The sequence below is a fragment of the Vulpes vulpes genome, chromosome 13 (genome assembly GCF_048418805.1).
Source record: "Vulpes vulpes isolate BD-2025 chromosome 13, VulVul3, whole genome shotgun sequence".
NCBI lineage: Eukaryota > Metazoa > Chordata > Mammalia > Carnivora > Canidae > Vulpes > Vulpes vulpes.
In genome coordinates, this window is record NC_132792.1 from 70,017,749 (window position 1) to 70,036,889 (window position 19,141).

The 19,141-nt window shown below is 35.9% G+C and overlaps 1 protein-coding gene across 2 annotated transcripts in view; it reads left to right on the top strand.

Annotated features, from left to right (window-relative positions):
• Positions 1-18,226, top strand: part of CYP7A1 (cytochrome P450 family 7 subfamily A member 1) — a 45,783-nt gene extending 27,557 nt beyond the window's left edge. Inside the window, exons 1-6 of one of the 2 annotated variants that reach the window (XM_026011747.2) lie at positions 8,391-8,588; positions 10,747-10,987; positions 11,804-12,381; positions 14,162-14,292; positions 15,899-16,074; positions 16,893-18,226. In XM_026011747.2, coding sequence (XP_025867532.1) covers positions 8,509-8,588; positions 10,747-10,987; positions 11,804-12,381; positions 14,162-14,292; positions 15,899-16,074; positions 16,893-17,192 — 1,506 coding nt within the window. In that variant the 5' untranslated portion in view covers positions 8,391-8,508 and the 3' untranslated portion in view covers positions 17,193-18,226. Of the gene's footprint in view, positions 1-8,390; positions 8,589-10,746; positions 10,988-11,803; positions 12,382-14,161; positions 14,293-15,898; positions 16,075-16,892 lie in introns of those variants that run through there. The other variant, XM_026011757.2, reaches the window with a different exon arrangement.
• Positions 18,227-19,141: the final 915 nt, after the last annotated feature.

Here is a 19,141-nt window from a genome sequence, read left to right on the forward strand (position 1 = left end):
TCTAAAATGAAGAATACATGAGGGGACATTACTACCAACATTACAGAAATAAAAAGGAGAAAAGAAATAAGGGAATGCTAAGAGCAATTGTATACAAACAAATTAGATAACCCAAATTAAATGGATATTCCCAGAAAAACACAGATTATCAAAAGTAACCCAAGAAGAATAAAAAAGTCTAAATAGACCTATAACAAGAAAAAAGACTGACATTAAAATTTTTTTTAAATTCCTACAAAGAAAATCCCAAAACCAGATAGCTTCACTGGTGCATTTTACCAAACATTTAAGCAAGAAATAACATGAACTCTTCACAAATTCTCCAACAATTAGAAGAGGAGGGATCACTTCCTTGTTCATTTTGTGAATCCAGTATTATCTGATCCCAACATCAGATAAAGATATTACAGGTAAAATGAACTACAGGCCAGTATTCTTTAAAAATATAGATGCAAAGTCCTTAACAAAATACTAACAAACTGAATATAGCAACATATAAAAAGCATAAACATTTTTCACAAATGTGATTTATCCTAGCAATGCAAGGATGGTTCAACATATGAAAATTAATCAATGAAATATACCATAAATGCAATAAGGACAAAAATGACGTGATTATTTCAATAGATGTAGAAAGAGTGTTTAACAAAAGTCTAACACCCTTTCATGATAAAATCATTTTTAAAAACCCCTAGAAATAGGATACTGCCTCAACACAATAAAAAGTATCTATGAAAAACCACAGCTAATATCATACTTAATGGTGAAAAGCTCAAAGCTTTTCCTCAAAGATATGGAACAAGACAAGGACATCTGCTCTTGCCACTTCTATTCAACACTGTATTAGAAATTACATCCAGGGCACTTGGGCAAATAAAAGACATACATATTTGAAAGAAAAACTACCTCCATTTTCAGAAGACATGATCTTTTATATTGAAAATCCTAAAGAATCCATAAATTTTTTTTAGAATAAACAAGTTCAGCAAAGTTATAGAATGCAAAATCAACATCTCCAAATTAGTTTATTTCCATACACTAGCAATGAACAATCTGTAAGTGAAATTAAGAAAACAACCGCCTGTACAACTGCACCAGTAAGAATAAAATAACAAGAATAAATTTAACAACAACAAAAGTGTGCAAGATTTATATACTAACATTTACAAAACATCATCAAAGGAAATTAGGAACCTAAATAAGTGGGAAGACACTTTTATCCATTTCATGGATTGAAAGACTTTAATATTGTTAAGATGACAATACTCTCCAAATTGTTCTTACAGAATAAATGGAATCCCTATTAAAATCCCAACTACATTTTTTTGTAGAAATTTACAACCTTATTCTCAAATTCATGTGGAAATGTAAGAGATCCAGAATATCCAAAACGATCTTGAAAAAGAGTGAAGTGGGATAATTCATTCTCCTCAATTTCAAAACTTACTATCTGCCTAAAATAATTAAGACTCTAAGGTTCTGGCACCAAGACAAACACAAAGATCAATGGAATATAGGGTTGAGAGTCCAGAAATAAACCCTTATATGTATGGTTAAAGAGTTTTCAACAAGAGTACCCAGAGATTTCCACGAAAATAAACATTCTTTCCCATAAATTGTGCTGGAACAATTGGATGTCCACATGCAAAAAGGAGCAAAGTTGGACTCTGTGCCTCACACCATATACAAAAATTAACACAAAATGAATCAAAGATACAAATATAAGAGATAGAATTATAAAACCCTTAGGAGAAAACTGGTGTTATGTCCTCATGAGCTTAAATTAGGCCATGTTTCTTAGATACAACACCAGCAGTATAAGTAACCAACACAAAAATAGATAAATTGGACTTCATCAAAAACAAAAACCTTGGGGGGAATCTGGGTGGCTCAGCAGTTGAGCATCTACCTTTGGCTTAGGTTGTGATCCTGGGGTCCTGGGATCGAGTCCCGCATCAGGCTTCTCCCCCTGCCTATGTCTCTGCTTCTCTCTCTGTGTCTCTCATGAATAAATAGGTAAGATCTATAAAAAAAGAATTTAAAAACTTTGTGCACCCAAAGACCTTATCAAGAAACTGATAAGACAAGCTATACGATGGGAGGAAATATTTAAAAATAATATCTGATAAAGGTAGAGTATCCAGATTATGGCAGGAATTCTAATAGCTAACAATAAAAAGACAAATAACTGAGTTAAAAAATGAGCAAAGGATTTGAATGACATTCTCCAAGGAAGATTAATAAGAGCCAATAAGCACATAAAAAGATGCTCAAAAAAAAATAGATGCTCAACATCATTAGTTACTAAGGAAATGCAAATCAAAACCATAATGAGATATTACTTCACACCCCCTAGGATCCCTATACTCAAAAAAAGACAGACAATAATAAGTATTGACCAGGACAAGGAAAAATTGGTACATTGCTACTGGAAGTGTAAAATGATACAGCCATTTGGAAGCCAGTTTTGTAGTTCAAAAAGTTAGATATGGAGGTTCTACATGACCTAGGAAATCCAATCTTAGCTATCTACCCAGGAAATTTCCAACAAGTTCATACAAAAACTTGACATGAATATTCATAATAGTACTAATCATAACAAGTAAAAAGTAGGGGGAAAGAAATGGGAAAAGCATCAGTTTCCTCCTTCTCTGGCTGCACTCTGCTTTCTCTCTCTTCCTGAGCTCTCTTACCTCCCTGGCTAGGTTGGTTGGGCCCAATGAGTCCAGTGACTCATTGCTTCTCTTCTTTCACTGTCCAGTTGCTCTTCCTGGATTAAGCTCCAGAAAGTTCTGATTAAGGTGAGACCCATGAAAAAAGCAAGGCAGCACTTAGCCTTTTTTGATTCTAGGTCCTTGGGCCTGCCTTTAACTTAAGAGAAAGGACTTCTCCCTATGATACAGTGCAGCAGAACAGGTATTGCACAGGGGCATGGAGCCAGAGCTTTGTAGCATAGAGTCATCTACAAAGGGAGACAACAGTGTCCATCTCCTGTTTCTGGCAAGTGGATCAAATGAGGCAAGCCTGTGAACATCTCTCGGCAAAGAACACTAATGCGTGGCCTGACCTTCTGTGGTAATAGAGATAATGCTTTCTTTATCAGAAATCAATCAGTGGCTTTGTTCTCCTGATGATTGGCAGCATCCCCCTGAGGCCAGAGACTTTGAGTGTCTTATCTACCTTGTATCTTCAGCACCTAAGAAGTGCCTTGCACAAAGTAGGTGCTAAGTTAATATGAATGGATGCATGAAATAAGTATTTGCTAAATGATCAGTTCATCCTTCCCTCATTGCTTACTTAATAGCACCTTCTACATACTGAGTGTTCAAAACATGTTTGATGAATCAACTTATTTCTGAATATGTAGGTGGCATGCTTACTTTTTCCTAAATGTGTAGTTAGGTGCCCTCTGGTTGCAATGAACTTCTTGAGAGGTTCTGAGCTGTAAAGGAGGAATGCTGAGCTTCAGAAAAATCTGGGGTAATCCTAAATTTGCCACTTAATAATTACAACAAACATTTGAGGGCACAGATTGTGCCAAGCCCTGGGCTAAACATTGTATGCACATTGCCATATTTCACTTTGACATCTATATTATGAGTCATGTACTATAATCATCCCTATTTTACAGATAAGAAAGCAAGAGCTTTCTTGCTTGAAGAGGAGAGCACCTTGTTCAAAGACAAATGCTTAATCGGTGGCAGAGTCAGAATGCAAACTTGGATTTAATTCCAGCTACCACTCCAATATTTGAACTATTACAAGCTATGCAACATTAGCCACTAAACCTTCACACTTCTATTTCCTTATCTGTTCTTTTTAAAGATTTATTCACTAATTTTAGAGAGAGAAAGCATGAGTACATATGAATGCACTTGCTCTGTGGGAGGGGCAGAGGGAGAGAGAGAATCTCAGGCAGATTCCCCACTGAGCAGGGACCCCAACTGGGCTCGATCTCACGACCCTAAGATCATGACCTAAGATCATGACCTACGCCAAAATCAAAAGTCAGACCTTTGACCTACTGTGCCACCCAGGAGCCTTTTCCTCTTATTTCTTTTATTTTTTAAAAGATCCATTCATTTATTTGAGAGAGAGGGAGAGAAAAAGAGAGAGAGAGCATGGGGGAATGAGGGAGAGGCAGAGGATGAAAGAAAGACTCTTAAACTGAGTGTGGAGTCCAATCTCCTGCCCCTGAGATCATGAATTGAGCCAAAATCAAGTTGGACACTTAACCAATTGAGCCACCCAGGCACCCCTTTTCTCATCATTAAAAGAGCTAAATGCCTGCTCTGCACAACTGAGCTGATTATTCAAGTAGGAAAATGTATGTTAGAAGTTTTTAAAAAGTGAAAACTTCAAAACTAATGTAAAAACGATTATGATTGTCTGAAACAGGACTTATCAACACTTTCTTATTTTCTAGTCTGGTCAAATTATATTTGTTCAATGGGCATATACTAAGCATTTACAACCTCAACACCTTTTGTTTAAGATTCAAAACTGTATTTGGGAATCAGTTACTCTATATCTCTCCCATAACATAAGTGGGATTTTTATTTTCTAAGAAAAATAGATTATATGAATCAAATGTGAATAGACTTATTTCCTAATTGCGATTGAAAAAGCCCTGAATTAATCATAACAAAATTTCACCAACTCATTTTACTTTGGTTTCCCACTGACTTGCCCTGAATTAGGAATCGGATATGCATTCTTGATCCATGGGAACTGAGATGCTCTTGAAAAAATGCAAAGCATTGCATTAATTTGGGCAATCTATGTTCCACCATAGACAGCTGGTCTGACTTGTAAATTATGGAAAACAACTTGTGTGATTCAATTGGCCACATTCACAGTTCATTTTATTTAAAGCAATCCTACTGATGCACAAGTTCTATGTAAACTATGTTTACTGCATTTCTTAATAGAAACCACTTAAATGTGTCATCTGTTTACCTAAGCTGATAGCGCTAGTTGTTCTTTTTTACTTTCTGTTCCTCTAGTTTGAATTTCCTTGTTTTGTATACATCTCTTTGTGGCGATGGGGTATTAGACTCAAGCCCTATATTCTCTGAGGCACAGAATAAGGGTTTCCTCTGCACCTCAGTAAGCGTGTACTTTATGCTACTCTACAAAGAAAGAGGAAATTGACAGGCAATGGAGGGATTCACGTTTTAGATAACCTCTAGTTTTAGATAGACCCAGTTTATCATGCTGGGCCTACTGGCAACTAGAACATCCTTCCTTGTGTATCAAGACACTTACTCTTTCCCCCACTGCAGTGGAAACCGCACAGGATCAGGGTTCATGGCTGCTTTGTTTGCCACTATATCCCCAGTTTTGCTGAGTGCCTGACACAAGTAGTAGATTGTCAGTGTAAGTGTGGTTGCGTATGAATGTGTGTGCATGAGTGAGTGTGAGTATATGAGTTTGGAGACAGAGAGAAGGGGAACGGGAGAAAACAAAACTTCACATTTTGAAACAGTGGAGAATAAAAAAGCAAAAAAAGGACTTTCCGACTCAGCTAGCATTTATTTAATGCCTGGTACTCTGAACACCATGCTGAACACACTGGGATTTTCCTAAAATCCATGCATGAAACTTTATACCCTTGTTTCATCAGGGAATCTTTTAGGTATTTCCATGAAGCCTACTGAGAGTTTTGACAACTGCAACAAGCATCTCCATTCCCACTCATCAGATTAGAAGCAGAATTTAGGGGTGTAATGATGCCATTTGTGGACATGTGACAACAACAAGAAGTGACATCCTCAGAAGGAACACATAAACCATATATAATAAAAATATGAGTACTGATATTCAAGTCATTGCTTTCCCTCGGCCAACTGAAAGAAATTGTATGGGTATATTTCCTGGGCTTGTATTGTATAGAAGAGGGATAGTAAGTGAAGGAGTTAAAAGAATAGATCAGGGTAAAGGAAACTGAGATAAATACTGACTAAGTTGTATTTGAAAGGAGTTTGTAGGGTTCTGAGAGGTAGTGGGGAAGATAAAAGTTTTCCCAGGGTTGTAAACATAGTTCCCCTTCACTGTTTGGAAATCTTTAATTTTCACATAATTATAGATTCACAGGAAGTTGCAAGATCATACTTAGAGGTCCCATGCCCCGTTTCCTCTAGGTATTTTGTTTTCATTTGTTTGCTTGAGAGGTGACTCTAAGGCGTTAAATTGTTCAGATAGTAGGTTGGTGCTTCCTCTAACTGTGATATCCTGCCTATAAAGGTTTAGCTTTCAGAGTCATAGAGAAAACAGAATAATTCAAAAAAGCACATCACTCTAAATGCATTTAACATGCACAAAGCCCCCCAAAAAAGCCTAAGTCAATCAAGAAATCTATATACTGCTGTACAGTGGTTGATATTGATAATTATGATCATAAATCATACACACACACACACACATACCCACACACACACAGATTTGTGGTCTCTGTTTAAGGAGGCAAAAAAAAAAGTGAGATAATTCTATGGGTTCTATGGCCAAAATCTGGAAAAAAACCAAATGTCCATCAGTAGGGAGTCAGTTAATTGATTTAGTCAATGGAAGACTATACACACATTAAAAGTAAAGAGACATATAAAATATGTAAAAAAAATTTTTTTCTCTTCCTTTCTCCCTTTCCCTCTCACAGGAAATGTCCATAATGTGGTATTCATTTTTTAATGCCATAGAACAAAAAATGTATTCAATATAAGCCATCTCTGAGTATGACTCACCAACTATATCTATGTTGTCAAATCCATGGTTTCTTTGTCATCTTTCTTGACCTCAAAGAAGCATGTGATACAGTTAATCACTCATTTTCAAATGCATTCTCCTCTTGCTTTTTGTGACACCATATTCTCTTGGTTTTCTTTCTGGTTCTTCCTTACCTAGCTTCTCTTTTCCTGCTCCCCCACTGACCTCAATAAATGGAGTGCTTTGTGGCTTGGTGTTGGACTCTATTCTATTTCCCTGAGCTTTGTTGTCTCCCTTGGTGATCTTTTCAGGTCTTTTGGCTTTAAAAACCAACCAAATGCTAAAGACTTAAGTCTATTTCCAACCTGGTTTTTTTTTTCCTAGCTTCAGATTCTTTTACATTCAATTGTCAACTTGACAACACACAACAATCTACAGAGCTAAAGATTGTATTTTGACCTGTTGCCCCCCAAAATCTGTCTTTCCCTACTCTAGAGCATCACTGTATATGAACTAGCTCTTGTCTACCTCAAGCTCTTATATATTGTAACCAAGTTTTCCCTTACTGCCTCTGCTCTGATCTATCTTACTTTTTTTCTGGTTCTTAGACACTTCAAGTTCATCCTTGACTCAGGACCTTTGCATTTGGTGTTTCCTCTTCCTAGAATTCTCTTCCTTCTGATTTTCACTTAATCACTTCTTGCCATTCAGATCTTAAATGTCACCTCCTCAAAGAGCTCTTCCCTGAATATCATATTTCTAAAGTTGCTCTCATCCCCAATACTCTCTACACCATGTTTTACTTTATTCATAGCACCTATATTTTAGTATCTATCTACTGAAATAGAATCTCCATTAGAGTAGGAAATTTGTCCGTTTTGTTAAAAAATACCTTTGAAGAATTCTTGGCACAGAATAGATGCTCAAGTAAGTATATGCGTACATTGAAATAAAATTTAGAAGGATACATACCATACAGTTAACAGTTGTCGACTCTGAGTGGCGAGTAGTAGGGGAAGTTAATTATAAATTGACTTTCACTTTCTACCGAGACATGTTTCAGTTAGTCTTAAATTTTTTGAAATGAAATTGTATTACTGTAACTATTAGAAAATTAATAAACATATTTTCAATTAGCAAAAATGGATAAATGGATGCTTAAACTGTTTAATTGGAAGAGGAACTTATGTGGATACTTTCTTGAGAATGTTAGGTAAGTAATGTGTTACTATATATAGTAAAATATCTATGATTTTGTAAAAGCACTGAAACATGAGGCAGCAGAAACATTTCACCTAGTTCTCTTTACTTTGAACTTGAACCACCATGTCTCTTGTTAATCATTTAAATTGATTTCTTCTTCAAAAGGTAACAAGATCCAACCATTAGCTTGATGATAAAGTATGCTTATTTTTCTTTAAGTTATTATATTTTACATTGCTATTTGATATGTTCATCCTGAACACTTTTATATTTTGTCCTTTTTATAAGCATACTAAACTTGAGATATTAGCTGTTGTTACCAGTTCTGAATGCTAAGTCAGCATATGTTTGAGAGACCTTCAACTTATCAAGTATTGCAGGTGTCTGATTGTTTTGGAACCTCTTCTGATACCTGTGGACTTAGTTCAAGGCCAGTTATTTTTTTTTCTAATAGGATGAACAAATGGTTAATTGTTTGTTTTGGACACTCAAAAGTAGGATCGTACCTTATATAAAAGTCTAGCTGGAGTCTCTCTTCAGTGATATCTTTACCTCTCTATTCAGAGATTCTCTTCTCTAAAAGTTTTGCATTAGATTCGCAAAATGATGACCATATCTTTGATCTGGGGGATTGTTGTAGCAGTATGCTGTTGTTTATGGCTTATTTTTGGAATGAGGAGAAGGTAAGGAAAGTTTTACCTTTAAACTGCATTTTAATTCATTTAATGTTCTTTTACCTTCATTGTTATATATAATAAATTTGGTGTTCTGTAACACTCACTAGCATTTTTTTAACCTAAAAAGCTTTAAATTGAAAATGTAATTTAGAGATGTATTTTTAAAAATAGTTTATTTATTTATTCATGAGAGACACACACAGAGAGGCAGAGACATAGGCAGAGGGAAAAGCAGGCTCCCCAAGCCTGATGTGGGACTCAATCTCAGGACCCCGGGATCATGACCTGAGTCAAAGGCAGATGCACAACTGCTGAGCTACCCAGGTGCCTCTAATTTAAAGATTTAAAGTGGTTTATGGGATGCCTGGGTGGCTCAGAAATTGAGCATCTGCCTTTGACTCAGGTCATGATCCCAGGGTCCTGAGATCGAGTCCTGAATCGGGCTCCCTGACAGGAGCCTACTTCTCCCTCTGCCTATGTCTCTGCCTTTCTCTCTTTGTGTCTCATGAATAAATAAAATCTTAAAAAAAATAAAAGTGGTATTTTATTATATCTAAGACAGAATGATAGTGATTCCCTTTTAGTATTGACATACCCATGGTCATGCGAAAATGTACAAAATTATACAGAAATTTTATAAGGTTTCTCTGTATGTTTCTGGGTAGATTTAAAGATGAAGTCTGGATGAGTAAGGATACAAGTGGTAAGTGGGATCTGCAGTGGAAAGGGTTTTTTTTGTAGCACGAGGATTAAATAGATGCTCTGACTAAATGAATGTTCTCTTCTCAGCTAGTTCTTATGTGTTGTATAGACTCAGTCTAGGTTTGGATAAGAGCCACAGAGCCTGCTTTGATCCTTCTATTACCTTCTTCTCATTAATGATAATCAACCATGGTAAATTGGGAAACTGCTAAATGTATGTAGCATCACTTTTATTTATATGTCATTTATTTATAACTGGTTCAAGAATACAAGAAATACAAATAGAGTCACATACATAGCCAATACTTATTTACCTTCTGATGAGCTCAAAGAGCATTTGGGAGATGGGCTTGTAAGTATTCTGTTGTCAACCTCCAAAAAATAGACTTACCCACAGCATATCTTTAGTTACGAAGATTGCTATGTGTTGACTCTCTTTTAAAAGTTTGTGTGTCCGTGTGTGTGTGTGTGTGTGTGCATGCGCACGCGCTCTAAGGTATTTTAATTCAGGCCTGGTAATTTCTAGTCTTAGTTAACCTTACTTATCATTGAACTAATAAAGTGAAACAATTATTTTATGCTAAGTAGTTCTGTCCAGAGGGAAGGAGTTTATGTTGGAAAATTAACGCTTATGTTATTCAATAAAAACATTTAAAATGGCATGAAGGACTGTGTGTCAACTATACTTCAATAAAAAAGAGACAACAAGTAGCATGAATGCTGAATCACAGTTGATGATCCTATCAATACTTACTTTACTTAATTTCATTTTATAATAAGCTAATTTCTCAAATGAGATTCTTATTTTCAACTATCATTATAGAATAATAATAGCATTAAACTGGGGCACCTGGGTGGTGGTTAGTTGCCTGCCTTCAGCTCAGGCTGTGATCCTGGGGTCATGGGATCCAGCCCCACAGCAGGCTCCTTGCTCAGTAGGGAGCCTACTACCCTCCCCAACCATGCTCTCTCTCACTCTCTCTCAAACAGATAAATAAAATCTTTTAAAAATTCTTTAAACTATGAAGATTTTGAAAACTTCAATTTTGCCATCTTCCCTGCAATTCAGTATTCTAGATCTTTAAATAATCAAAACATTTTGAGATAGGCAAATGATGGCTGGGAAAAATATAAACACTAGAATGTACTGAGAGGAAGAATCTTGTTGGCTTTTTGACCTTTTTATCCTCATGATTGGGAAAAAGGACGGTCACACAGCTGACATTCAATAAGTGTTTGTGGAATGCATGGATGGATGGATGGATTTAGCAATTATTTTGATCAACGTACTAGGTTAATATAATTCATTATTTTAGGAAAAGAGCAGGGCCCCATCAACAAAAAAACTATAACTGTAGAGTTTTGAAGTTTGAAGTCAGTAGTAAAAGTTTTAAAAAGTTTAAAAGGTATAAATAAAAAAATGTATAATTTCCTATATCTATCATATGTTTATGTCTTACAGACAAATGGGTGAACCACCACTGGAGAATGGGTTGATTCCATACCTGGGATGTGCTTTGAAATTTGGTGCCAATCCTCTTGAGTTCCTGAGAGCAAATCAAAGGAAATATGGTCATGTTTTTACCTGCAGATTGATGGGAAACTATGTCCACTTCATCACAAATCCCTTGTCATACCAGAAAGTGTTGTGCCATGGAAAATACTTGGATTGGAAAAAGTTTCACTTTACTACTTCTGCAAAGGTAACCAGTTTCTCATTTATACAGCATTCTTCTTGTTTTTTTACTTTTTAGTATGTCAGTCTACTTAGCATTTTGATGTACTTAGAGTTAAAAATAGAGATGTTGAATAGAGTTACCCTTCCATGGAGATCCTTAGAAACACAATAAATCCAATTAGACATAACCTCTTGGCACTAATTGTTTCAAAAGTCAAAATAGGTATAGATTTGTTATTTCTTAATCACATAGAGTACAATAAAAATGAAATATTTTACTGAGCCAGATGGCACCCCATCAGTAAAATAGGTACAAACTCCTTCATGTCAGTGACATCTACATAACTCCCAGAGCACATGTGGTGGAAACTTATCACTGAATCATTGTTTTACCACACCTAGGCCACAAAATTGTTTATTTTGGTAAGCAACTCTATATTTAGTGAGTCTCTGCAAGGAAATATTAGACATGGTCTCGGCTCTAAGTAGATGAAAGCCTGGTTAAAGTTCATCTACAAAAAATATGGAAGACATGGTGGTTAAGACAAATTTGGATTAGTATCAAATTAACATGCCAATAGATGCAGTAGCATAAGAAAAGTAAGAAATGGACAACTTGTGTGGTTGAGGGAAGTTTCACCGAAGAGCTGGAATTTCAACTTGGCCTTCCAGGAAGAGTAGGATTTGGCCATTTAATTTGAAGAGTGCTATGAAATTGTAGGTTTTCCTGCCTTGCTTTTAACAAGTAGAGAATCCTGAGAGTATATAATCTGTTTTTCAGCCATTTTCTAGCACTGTAACAGGTTTAATCTCTTTTTTCATACATTTCATGTATTCTCAGGCATTTGGGCACAGAAGCATTGACCCGAGTGATGGAAATACCACTGAAAATATAAATAAAACTTTCATCAAAACCCTGCAGGGCGATGCCTTGAATTCCCTCACAGAAGCCATGATGGAAAACCTCCAACTTGTCATGAGATGTCCCCTGGTATCTAAATCAAAGACTCCTGCCTGGGTGACGGAAGGGATGTATTCCTTCTGTTACCGAGTGATGTTTGAAGCTGGGTATTTAACTCTCTTTGGCAAAGATCTTACAGGGCAAGATGCACAAAAAGGACTTATTCTGAATAACCTAGACCACTTCAAGGAATTTGACAAAATCTTTCCTGCTCTGGTAGCAGGCCTCCCCATTCATGTGTTCAAGACGGCACACCACGCTAGGGAAAAGCTGGCAGAGGGCTTGAGGCATGAGAACCTTGGAAAGAGAGACCACATCTCAGAACTGGTCAGGTTTCTGAATGACATGCTTTCCACCTTAGATGACATGGATAAGGCTAAGACGCACCTCGCTATCCTCTGGGCATCACAAGCAAACACCATTCCAGCGACCTTCTGGAGCTTATTTCAAATGATTAGGTAACTAGCAATTTATCCATTTATTTTTTTATTTTAATGGAAAGTAGAAAAGCTACTATTTTAACAAAAAAAAATAGAGTCATGGTACTTTCTCATGCTATCAATCAAGAATGTGACATTGACTTTATAAGTGTTTAATATGTATCAGCTCTTCCAATCCTCACAAAAGCATAAACAACTATGACTAGTACACACATCTTGTGGAAGCAGAGAACTTTCCAGGGTGAAGGATGCACTGCGGAGGGTCAGTTCAGGCTGCCTGGGCCCAGAACCCTTGCTTTCAACCCCAGGCTGTTCCTCATGATGCCTACTTATGTTGATGAATTCTGTCTTCATAATCATAAAAATGTATTTAAGTGATTCTGATTTGTAGACAGTGGGAGGGCGGAGTTTATGCCTTAGTCCTTTGTGCATTAACAGTTTGTTTCCACTGCATTCGTTACTTCTGTTTTAGTGTTTATTTGATCAACTATGATAGCTATGGACCAATCCTATTAATATTGATTATTATTGATGGGCTTTAGCTAGATTTCGCCTTTAAAAATGTATGTAACAAAAACACTATATGTAACATATACTTTACATGATTTTGTTTAAAACTGTTAGTCTGTTGGAAATTGGACATTCAAATGGTTTAATTATTCCAGTTAAATTGGGTGTTTAGTGTCACATGGACACAAAATTACTGTTTTGTAGCATTGGGAATGCCAAATTTCCACTGATGGCTGGTAACCGTATGTCTTTAATATAAAAAATACTTAAGGGCACCTGGATGACCCAGTTGGTTAAGCGTCCAACTCTTGATTTCAGCTCAGGTCATGATCTCAGGGTTGTGAGATCACATCAGGCTCTGCCCCGGGCATGAAGGCTACTCAAGATTCTCTCTTCCTCGGCCCCTCCCATCCCATGCACATGTCCATGCATGCACGCGCTCTCCCTCTCTGTCTCAAAAAAAAATGTATTAACAATTTCAGTTATAAAAACCCATTACTAATCTGTCTCAAATGTTAAATGTCTTCCAAAGTTTTTACTTGAAAGACCTCCATCTAGAATAAATTCATATATTTACAGTAAGGTTACAACATCAATGTAATATTATAAGGGTAATAGTAGCCATTTTATGACAATCAGACAGATACTTATCAGTCAAACATTGCTGAGAATTTACTGCAATCATGTTATATAGATACGTTCCCATGGCACTGGAATCCAGTAAATGTCCATGTACTAAAATGAAGTAGCATTCATTTTACAAGTTAAAGTGTTAGAATAGGAAATTATAATATGAATGGAAAAGCTGTTGTTCTACCTGAAATCATGGGATTTTAAGAGTAAATTTGATACCCATTTGCAATTTAGTTGATACTTTATGTACATGCAATTTTCCTTTTCAACTGCTATGTACATGTCAAATTTGACCATTTAATCCTTATTAGAAACATTTATTTATAAAAGTACGGCCAAAGTTTTACTTTTGTGTGGCAAAGCCTTTGAAGGCAACAATTCTCGCTAATATCCAAGGACTTAAACACAATTACAAAACACGTAAAAGGTGATTGGGGAATGTCCTTTTCCCCCATCTTCTCTGGTATCTTGACCCCTAGTTAAAAGGAGAGGAAAACTTCTATCTGTTTGCAGATCTTTTGATATAGAAAACATTTATATATATTTTTTTTCTTTTCTTTTCAAGGGCTAACTTGCTATGATTTATATATATATATATATATATATATATATATATATATATATATATATATCTTTTCTTTTCTCACTTTGTTAGGAGCCCTGAAGCAATGAAAGCAGCTACTGAAGAAGTGAATAAAACACTAGAGAATGCTGGCCAAAAAATCAGCCTTGATGGAAGTCCTATTTGTCTGAATCAAACGCAACTGAATGACATGCCAGTGCTAGGTATGCTTACTATGTTCCATTTCATTTACTGTGTCTCACAAGTAGTAATCGTCAATCTATATTATGCACTTACTGGTAGCATTAAGCTAAGTATTTCATATGTGTTGTCCTGTTTGATCCTCACAGTAATCCTATGACTGGGGACAAGTTTCTATAGAATAGGTCAGGAAATTGACATTGAAAGGTGAAGTTTGTACCTGGGCTGGAATGGTGGAATGAGATTCAGGGTTAATGTGGGACTCCTGACCCTACATTCTCAAATGCTTCTCTGCCCTGTCTTACTCTATCTCATTTCTTATTACTCTTACCACTAATGTTATGATTAATGGGAGCATATTACTCATTTTCATGAAATAAAGGAGGAAAAAGTTCCATCAAGAAACCACAATTTGGGCAGCCCAGGTGGCTCAGTGGTTTAGCGCTACCTTCAGTCCAGGGCGTGACCCTGGAAACACAGGATTGAGTCCCACGTTGGGCTCCCTGCGTGTAGCCTGCTTCTCCCTCTGCCTGTGTCTCTGCCTCTCTCTCTCTTTCTCTCTCTGTCTCTCATGAATAAATAAATAAAATCTTAAAAAAAAAAAAGAAACTACAATTAGCTGCCTGGGTTGAGTGATGGGATTGAAGGCTATTTTACATTCCTTATTTCTGCTTCTCTGTGTTTTATAGAAATATAAAAGTACTTTATTTTTATAGTGATAAAGAGTATTCTTTTTGTTTTTGTTATTTTTCTCTTGAGGAAAAAAACCAGTATGTGTTGTTAGGGGTAGCAGATCTTACTGGAAAGGATCATGAGGCAAGAAGCATAGGTTCTATGTTGGGTTCTGCCTGCCATGGGTGACCCCAAACACATCACTTCATTTGGGGGGGGGGGACTTGCTGTTCTCATTTGTAAAATAAAGGGCTAACTTGCTCTGATTTTACACACAATCACATGATGAACACCTAAAACATGATAGTTAAAAGGACAGGGGCCAGAAGGTCAGGCTAGACCTTCTTATTGGATTTGCCTATTTTAGCTATTTGCAGGGTGATTCTTTTTGTCCCTTTACATCTTTACCAGGCACCAGAGCATTATCATACAACATCAGTTAGTGTAATTATAAAAATGGGTTCTTGGAAAAAAAATGGGTTCTTGGAAACACTGAAGTGGCATTAAACATCTGGAAAAATATTTCTATATGCAAATGTTATCAGTATATTAAATCTCACAAGTAATAAACTTTGAATAATTCACATAAAAGTGATTTACTGATTTTTCTAATTGTATTAGATGTCCAGTGTCACGCAGAAATAAGATTATTTTTCCATAAAATTTTAAAAGTCTAGTTGCTGTTGATGACCAAAAGATTATATCTTTATCAAATGATTATTATAAACTCAGATTATCAGATTAAAAGCTACCTTCAGACACAACTGAATCATTGATTACATCATAGCGGCAATAAAAAATATTGGGGGAAGTTTTATCAGGCCAGCTTCCCCTAGTTTATCCAGCTTGTGTTATAGGCTGCTAGTCGTATTTCAGACTCCATATTATGAAGCCTTTAAATATTGATTTGTTCTTCCTTTCCTCCTTCCCCTTGTTTCTTCCCTTAAAAATATCTAGATAGCCTCATCAAGGAGTCTCTGAGGCTTTCCAGTGCCTCCCTGAACATCCGGACTGCTACAGAGGATTTTACTTTGCACCTCCAGGACAGTTCCTATAACATCCGCAAAGATGACATCATAGCTTTTTATCCGCAGTTAGTGCATTTAGATCCAGAAATCTACCCAGACCCTTTGGTAAGTGACTTTTCATCAAAGTTCAATATCCAGATGATGTCTACCCAGATGGAAATAAAGAGGAAATTTACCAGGGCGCGCCTGAGTGGCTCAGTTGGTTAGATGTTGGGCTCTTGGTTTTGGCTCAGTTCCTGACCTCATGGGTCATGAGATCAAGCCCCATGGGTTGGGTGCTGTGCTTTGCCGGAAGTCCGTTTAAGATTATGTCTCTCTTTCTTCCTCTGTCCCTTCCTCCACAATGCACTTTCTCTCTCTAATAAATCAATCCATCAATCTTTAAGCAAAATACAGAGGAAATATACCATTGCAGAACTGATTTAACCATTGAAGCCATAAGCATTGTCTTCTTAATAATGTCCAATATTCATGTATTTTGGAAAGCCTGGCTGATGGCCTGAATTTGAAAATTCGTGATACTTGTCTTCATATCATCTCTGCTAGATTATGTTTACAATCATGATAATAAAGCTGCAGCCTTTCTTTTTCCTTAACAACTGCCTGCTCCCAAATCCAGGAAATTAGTGGCTAATATACTGACTCTTCTAGTTTCTAATCTGAACTCTTCCTTCTTGTTCTGCCTAATGGAGGAACTAGTCACCCATGCAGATGGAAGGTATTATAAAGCATTTTCTGTTCCCATCCATTCTTGTCAAGTTCCTATTCCTTATTATCTTCTGAGTCAAGGTGGGGAATTTTCTAAATTACCAATAGATTGGATTAAAAAAGAAAATTACTCTTTGGAGCATCCAGATCAAGAAACAGATAAATTCATTTTAAAACTAGCTTATAGATTTGTTTTCTTTGTATTTTTATTGCAGACTTTTAAATATGATCGGTATCTTGATGAAAATGGGAAGACAAAGACCACCTTCTATAGTAACGGAATCAAGTTAAAGTATTACTACATGCCTTTTGGGTCTGGAGCGACAATGTGTCCTGGAAGATTATTTGCTGTCCAGGAAATCAAGCAGTTTTTGATTCTGATGCTTTCCTATTTTGAACTAGAGCTTGTGGAGAGCCAAGTCAAATGTCCCCCTTTGGACCAGTCCCGTGCAGGCTTAGGCATTTTACCACCATTAAATGATATCGAGTTTAAATATAAATTCAAACATTTGTGAACATATAATTGGAAGCAGAGGACATGAGATGATGTTATCAGTCTGCAGAACACCATCATGTATCTGTCCCTTTGGACAGTGGCCTTTGGTGGTGGTGGCACTGAGTTACCAGGGGTCCAGCTCTATACATGGACGCTTGCTTCTGAATCTTAACATTTTGGTGACTGTTTCCAGATGCTATCTCAGACTGTGCTAGTGAAAAAACCTAGATTCTAGAAGCACAATAATTTCTTTTCATTTGAATAAGTCCATGAATGTTCATCTAACCAGGCAGCAAAGTTCATTATTTTCAGAGGAAAAATTCTTTGTTTTTTTTTTTCCCCAGAGTGAAGATATTCTGATTGGCAAAAGTTTTTTTTTTTTTTTCCTAAGGAAACAGCTTTATTTTTATAAAAACCACCCATTAATTATGAAAAAGGCAAAAATTCACGTTTTAGTGAAACCATGAGGTTTTTTGAATAGATACATCTTTTTTTTTTCTTTTTTAGAACATAGCCCTCATATTGTCCAGCACCTGTGACAGTTTCATGTCTCTCTAAAGAAAGCAGGAAGCTTAGAGCACTATTAGCCCTTTCAAAGGAAAAGGAGTGGGTAGGCACACCCAGAAGTCAGTGACTCTCTTAACACTTGGGAATGTGCTACTAGTACAACCAAGCCCACGCCCAACATACTCCCTATCAGTCAAATGTAGATATATATTATAAAGGATATTTTAAATGATTTTTATCATGCTTTTTAATAAAAAGAAAATGTTTTTCAGCTTTCCCTATATGTGGTGTTTAGGGCTTTTCAAATGGTGACATTTATGTTCTGAAAATATTAAAGATGGTTTTAATATATTCTCTTTATCCTTTAATGTATTTTTGCTGGAAACTCTAATGTCTACACCAGGTTGCAACTATCTTGTCTATATTTTCATAAGATTCTATATTAATGAGAAGATTTTTTTCAGACAATGCAGTTTTTTCTGGTACTACGAAACATGCATCAATAAAGAGAACATAGCTCTTGTGTGATATCTTTTAAAATGAAAATGACCATTTAAAAGCCTTGGATATAAAACATACAAAGAGTTTGTTAAATGGAGCTAGAATTGCCTTATTTAAATACTTTTTATCTTTAAATGACTTGTAGATGAAGGAAATATAATTGAAGGCTATATAGTAGTGTTTAACCACTATGCATAACAGTGCTTTGGTAAAATATTTTAAACATTGGAGTTATCAGCTATACTATTTTTATTGATATTTCTGTATGTATATATATATATATATATATATATTTTTTTTTTTTTTTTTTGAGAGAGAGAGGGACAGAGCAAGCACACATTGTGGGTGGGGAGGAAGAGTAGAGGGAAAGGGAAAGAAAGAATCTCAAGCAGCCTCCACACCCAGTGTGGAGCCTCACACGGGGCTTGATCTCATGACCCTGAGATCACAACCTGAGCTGAAATCAAGAGTCCAACTGTTGACTGAGCCACCAGGCACCTCTTATGTATGTATTTATATGTAAATTATTTTTCCCTTTTTCCTTGTATACAAATACTAAGAAAATATTGTAACATTTGATAATTTTGAAATGATTCACGTTTCAGAAATAAAAATATAAATTTGTGTATTTTAAATTCTTAAATATTCAGAATGTTTAAAGTATTCACCTAGTGACAGTTGCAACAATTTTGTTCATTATTCATCTCTTAGAAAAATTAAAATATCCATTCACTCAAAAATCTCCTCCATGTTTCATAAAGGTCATTGAAGATTCTTAATCTTGCTATTTAATATTACCGTGGAATTATCTCTTATGTAGGTTATTTTATATACTAAGAAAATCAAAGTTATTTAGATATGGTGCACGATGAACAAAATTCCATTTTATACCAAATTGTTTTAAACTAAATTTTTAATTGTGGTTCCCTAAGCATTGTGGATGTGTCTATACATATTACT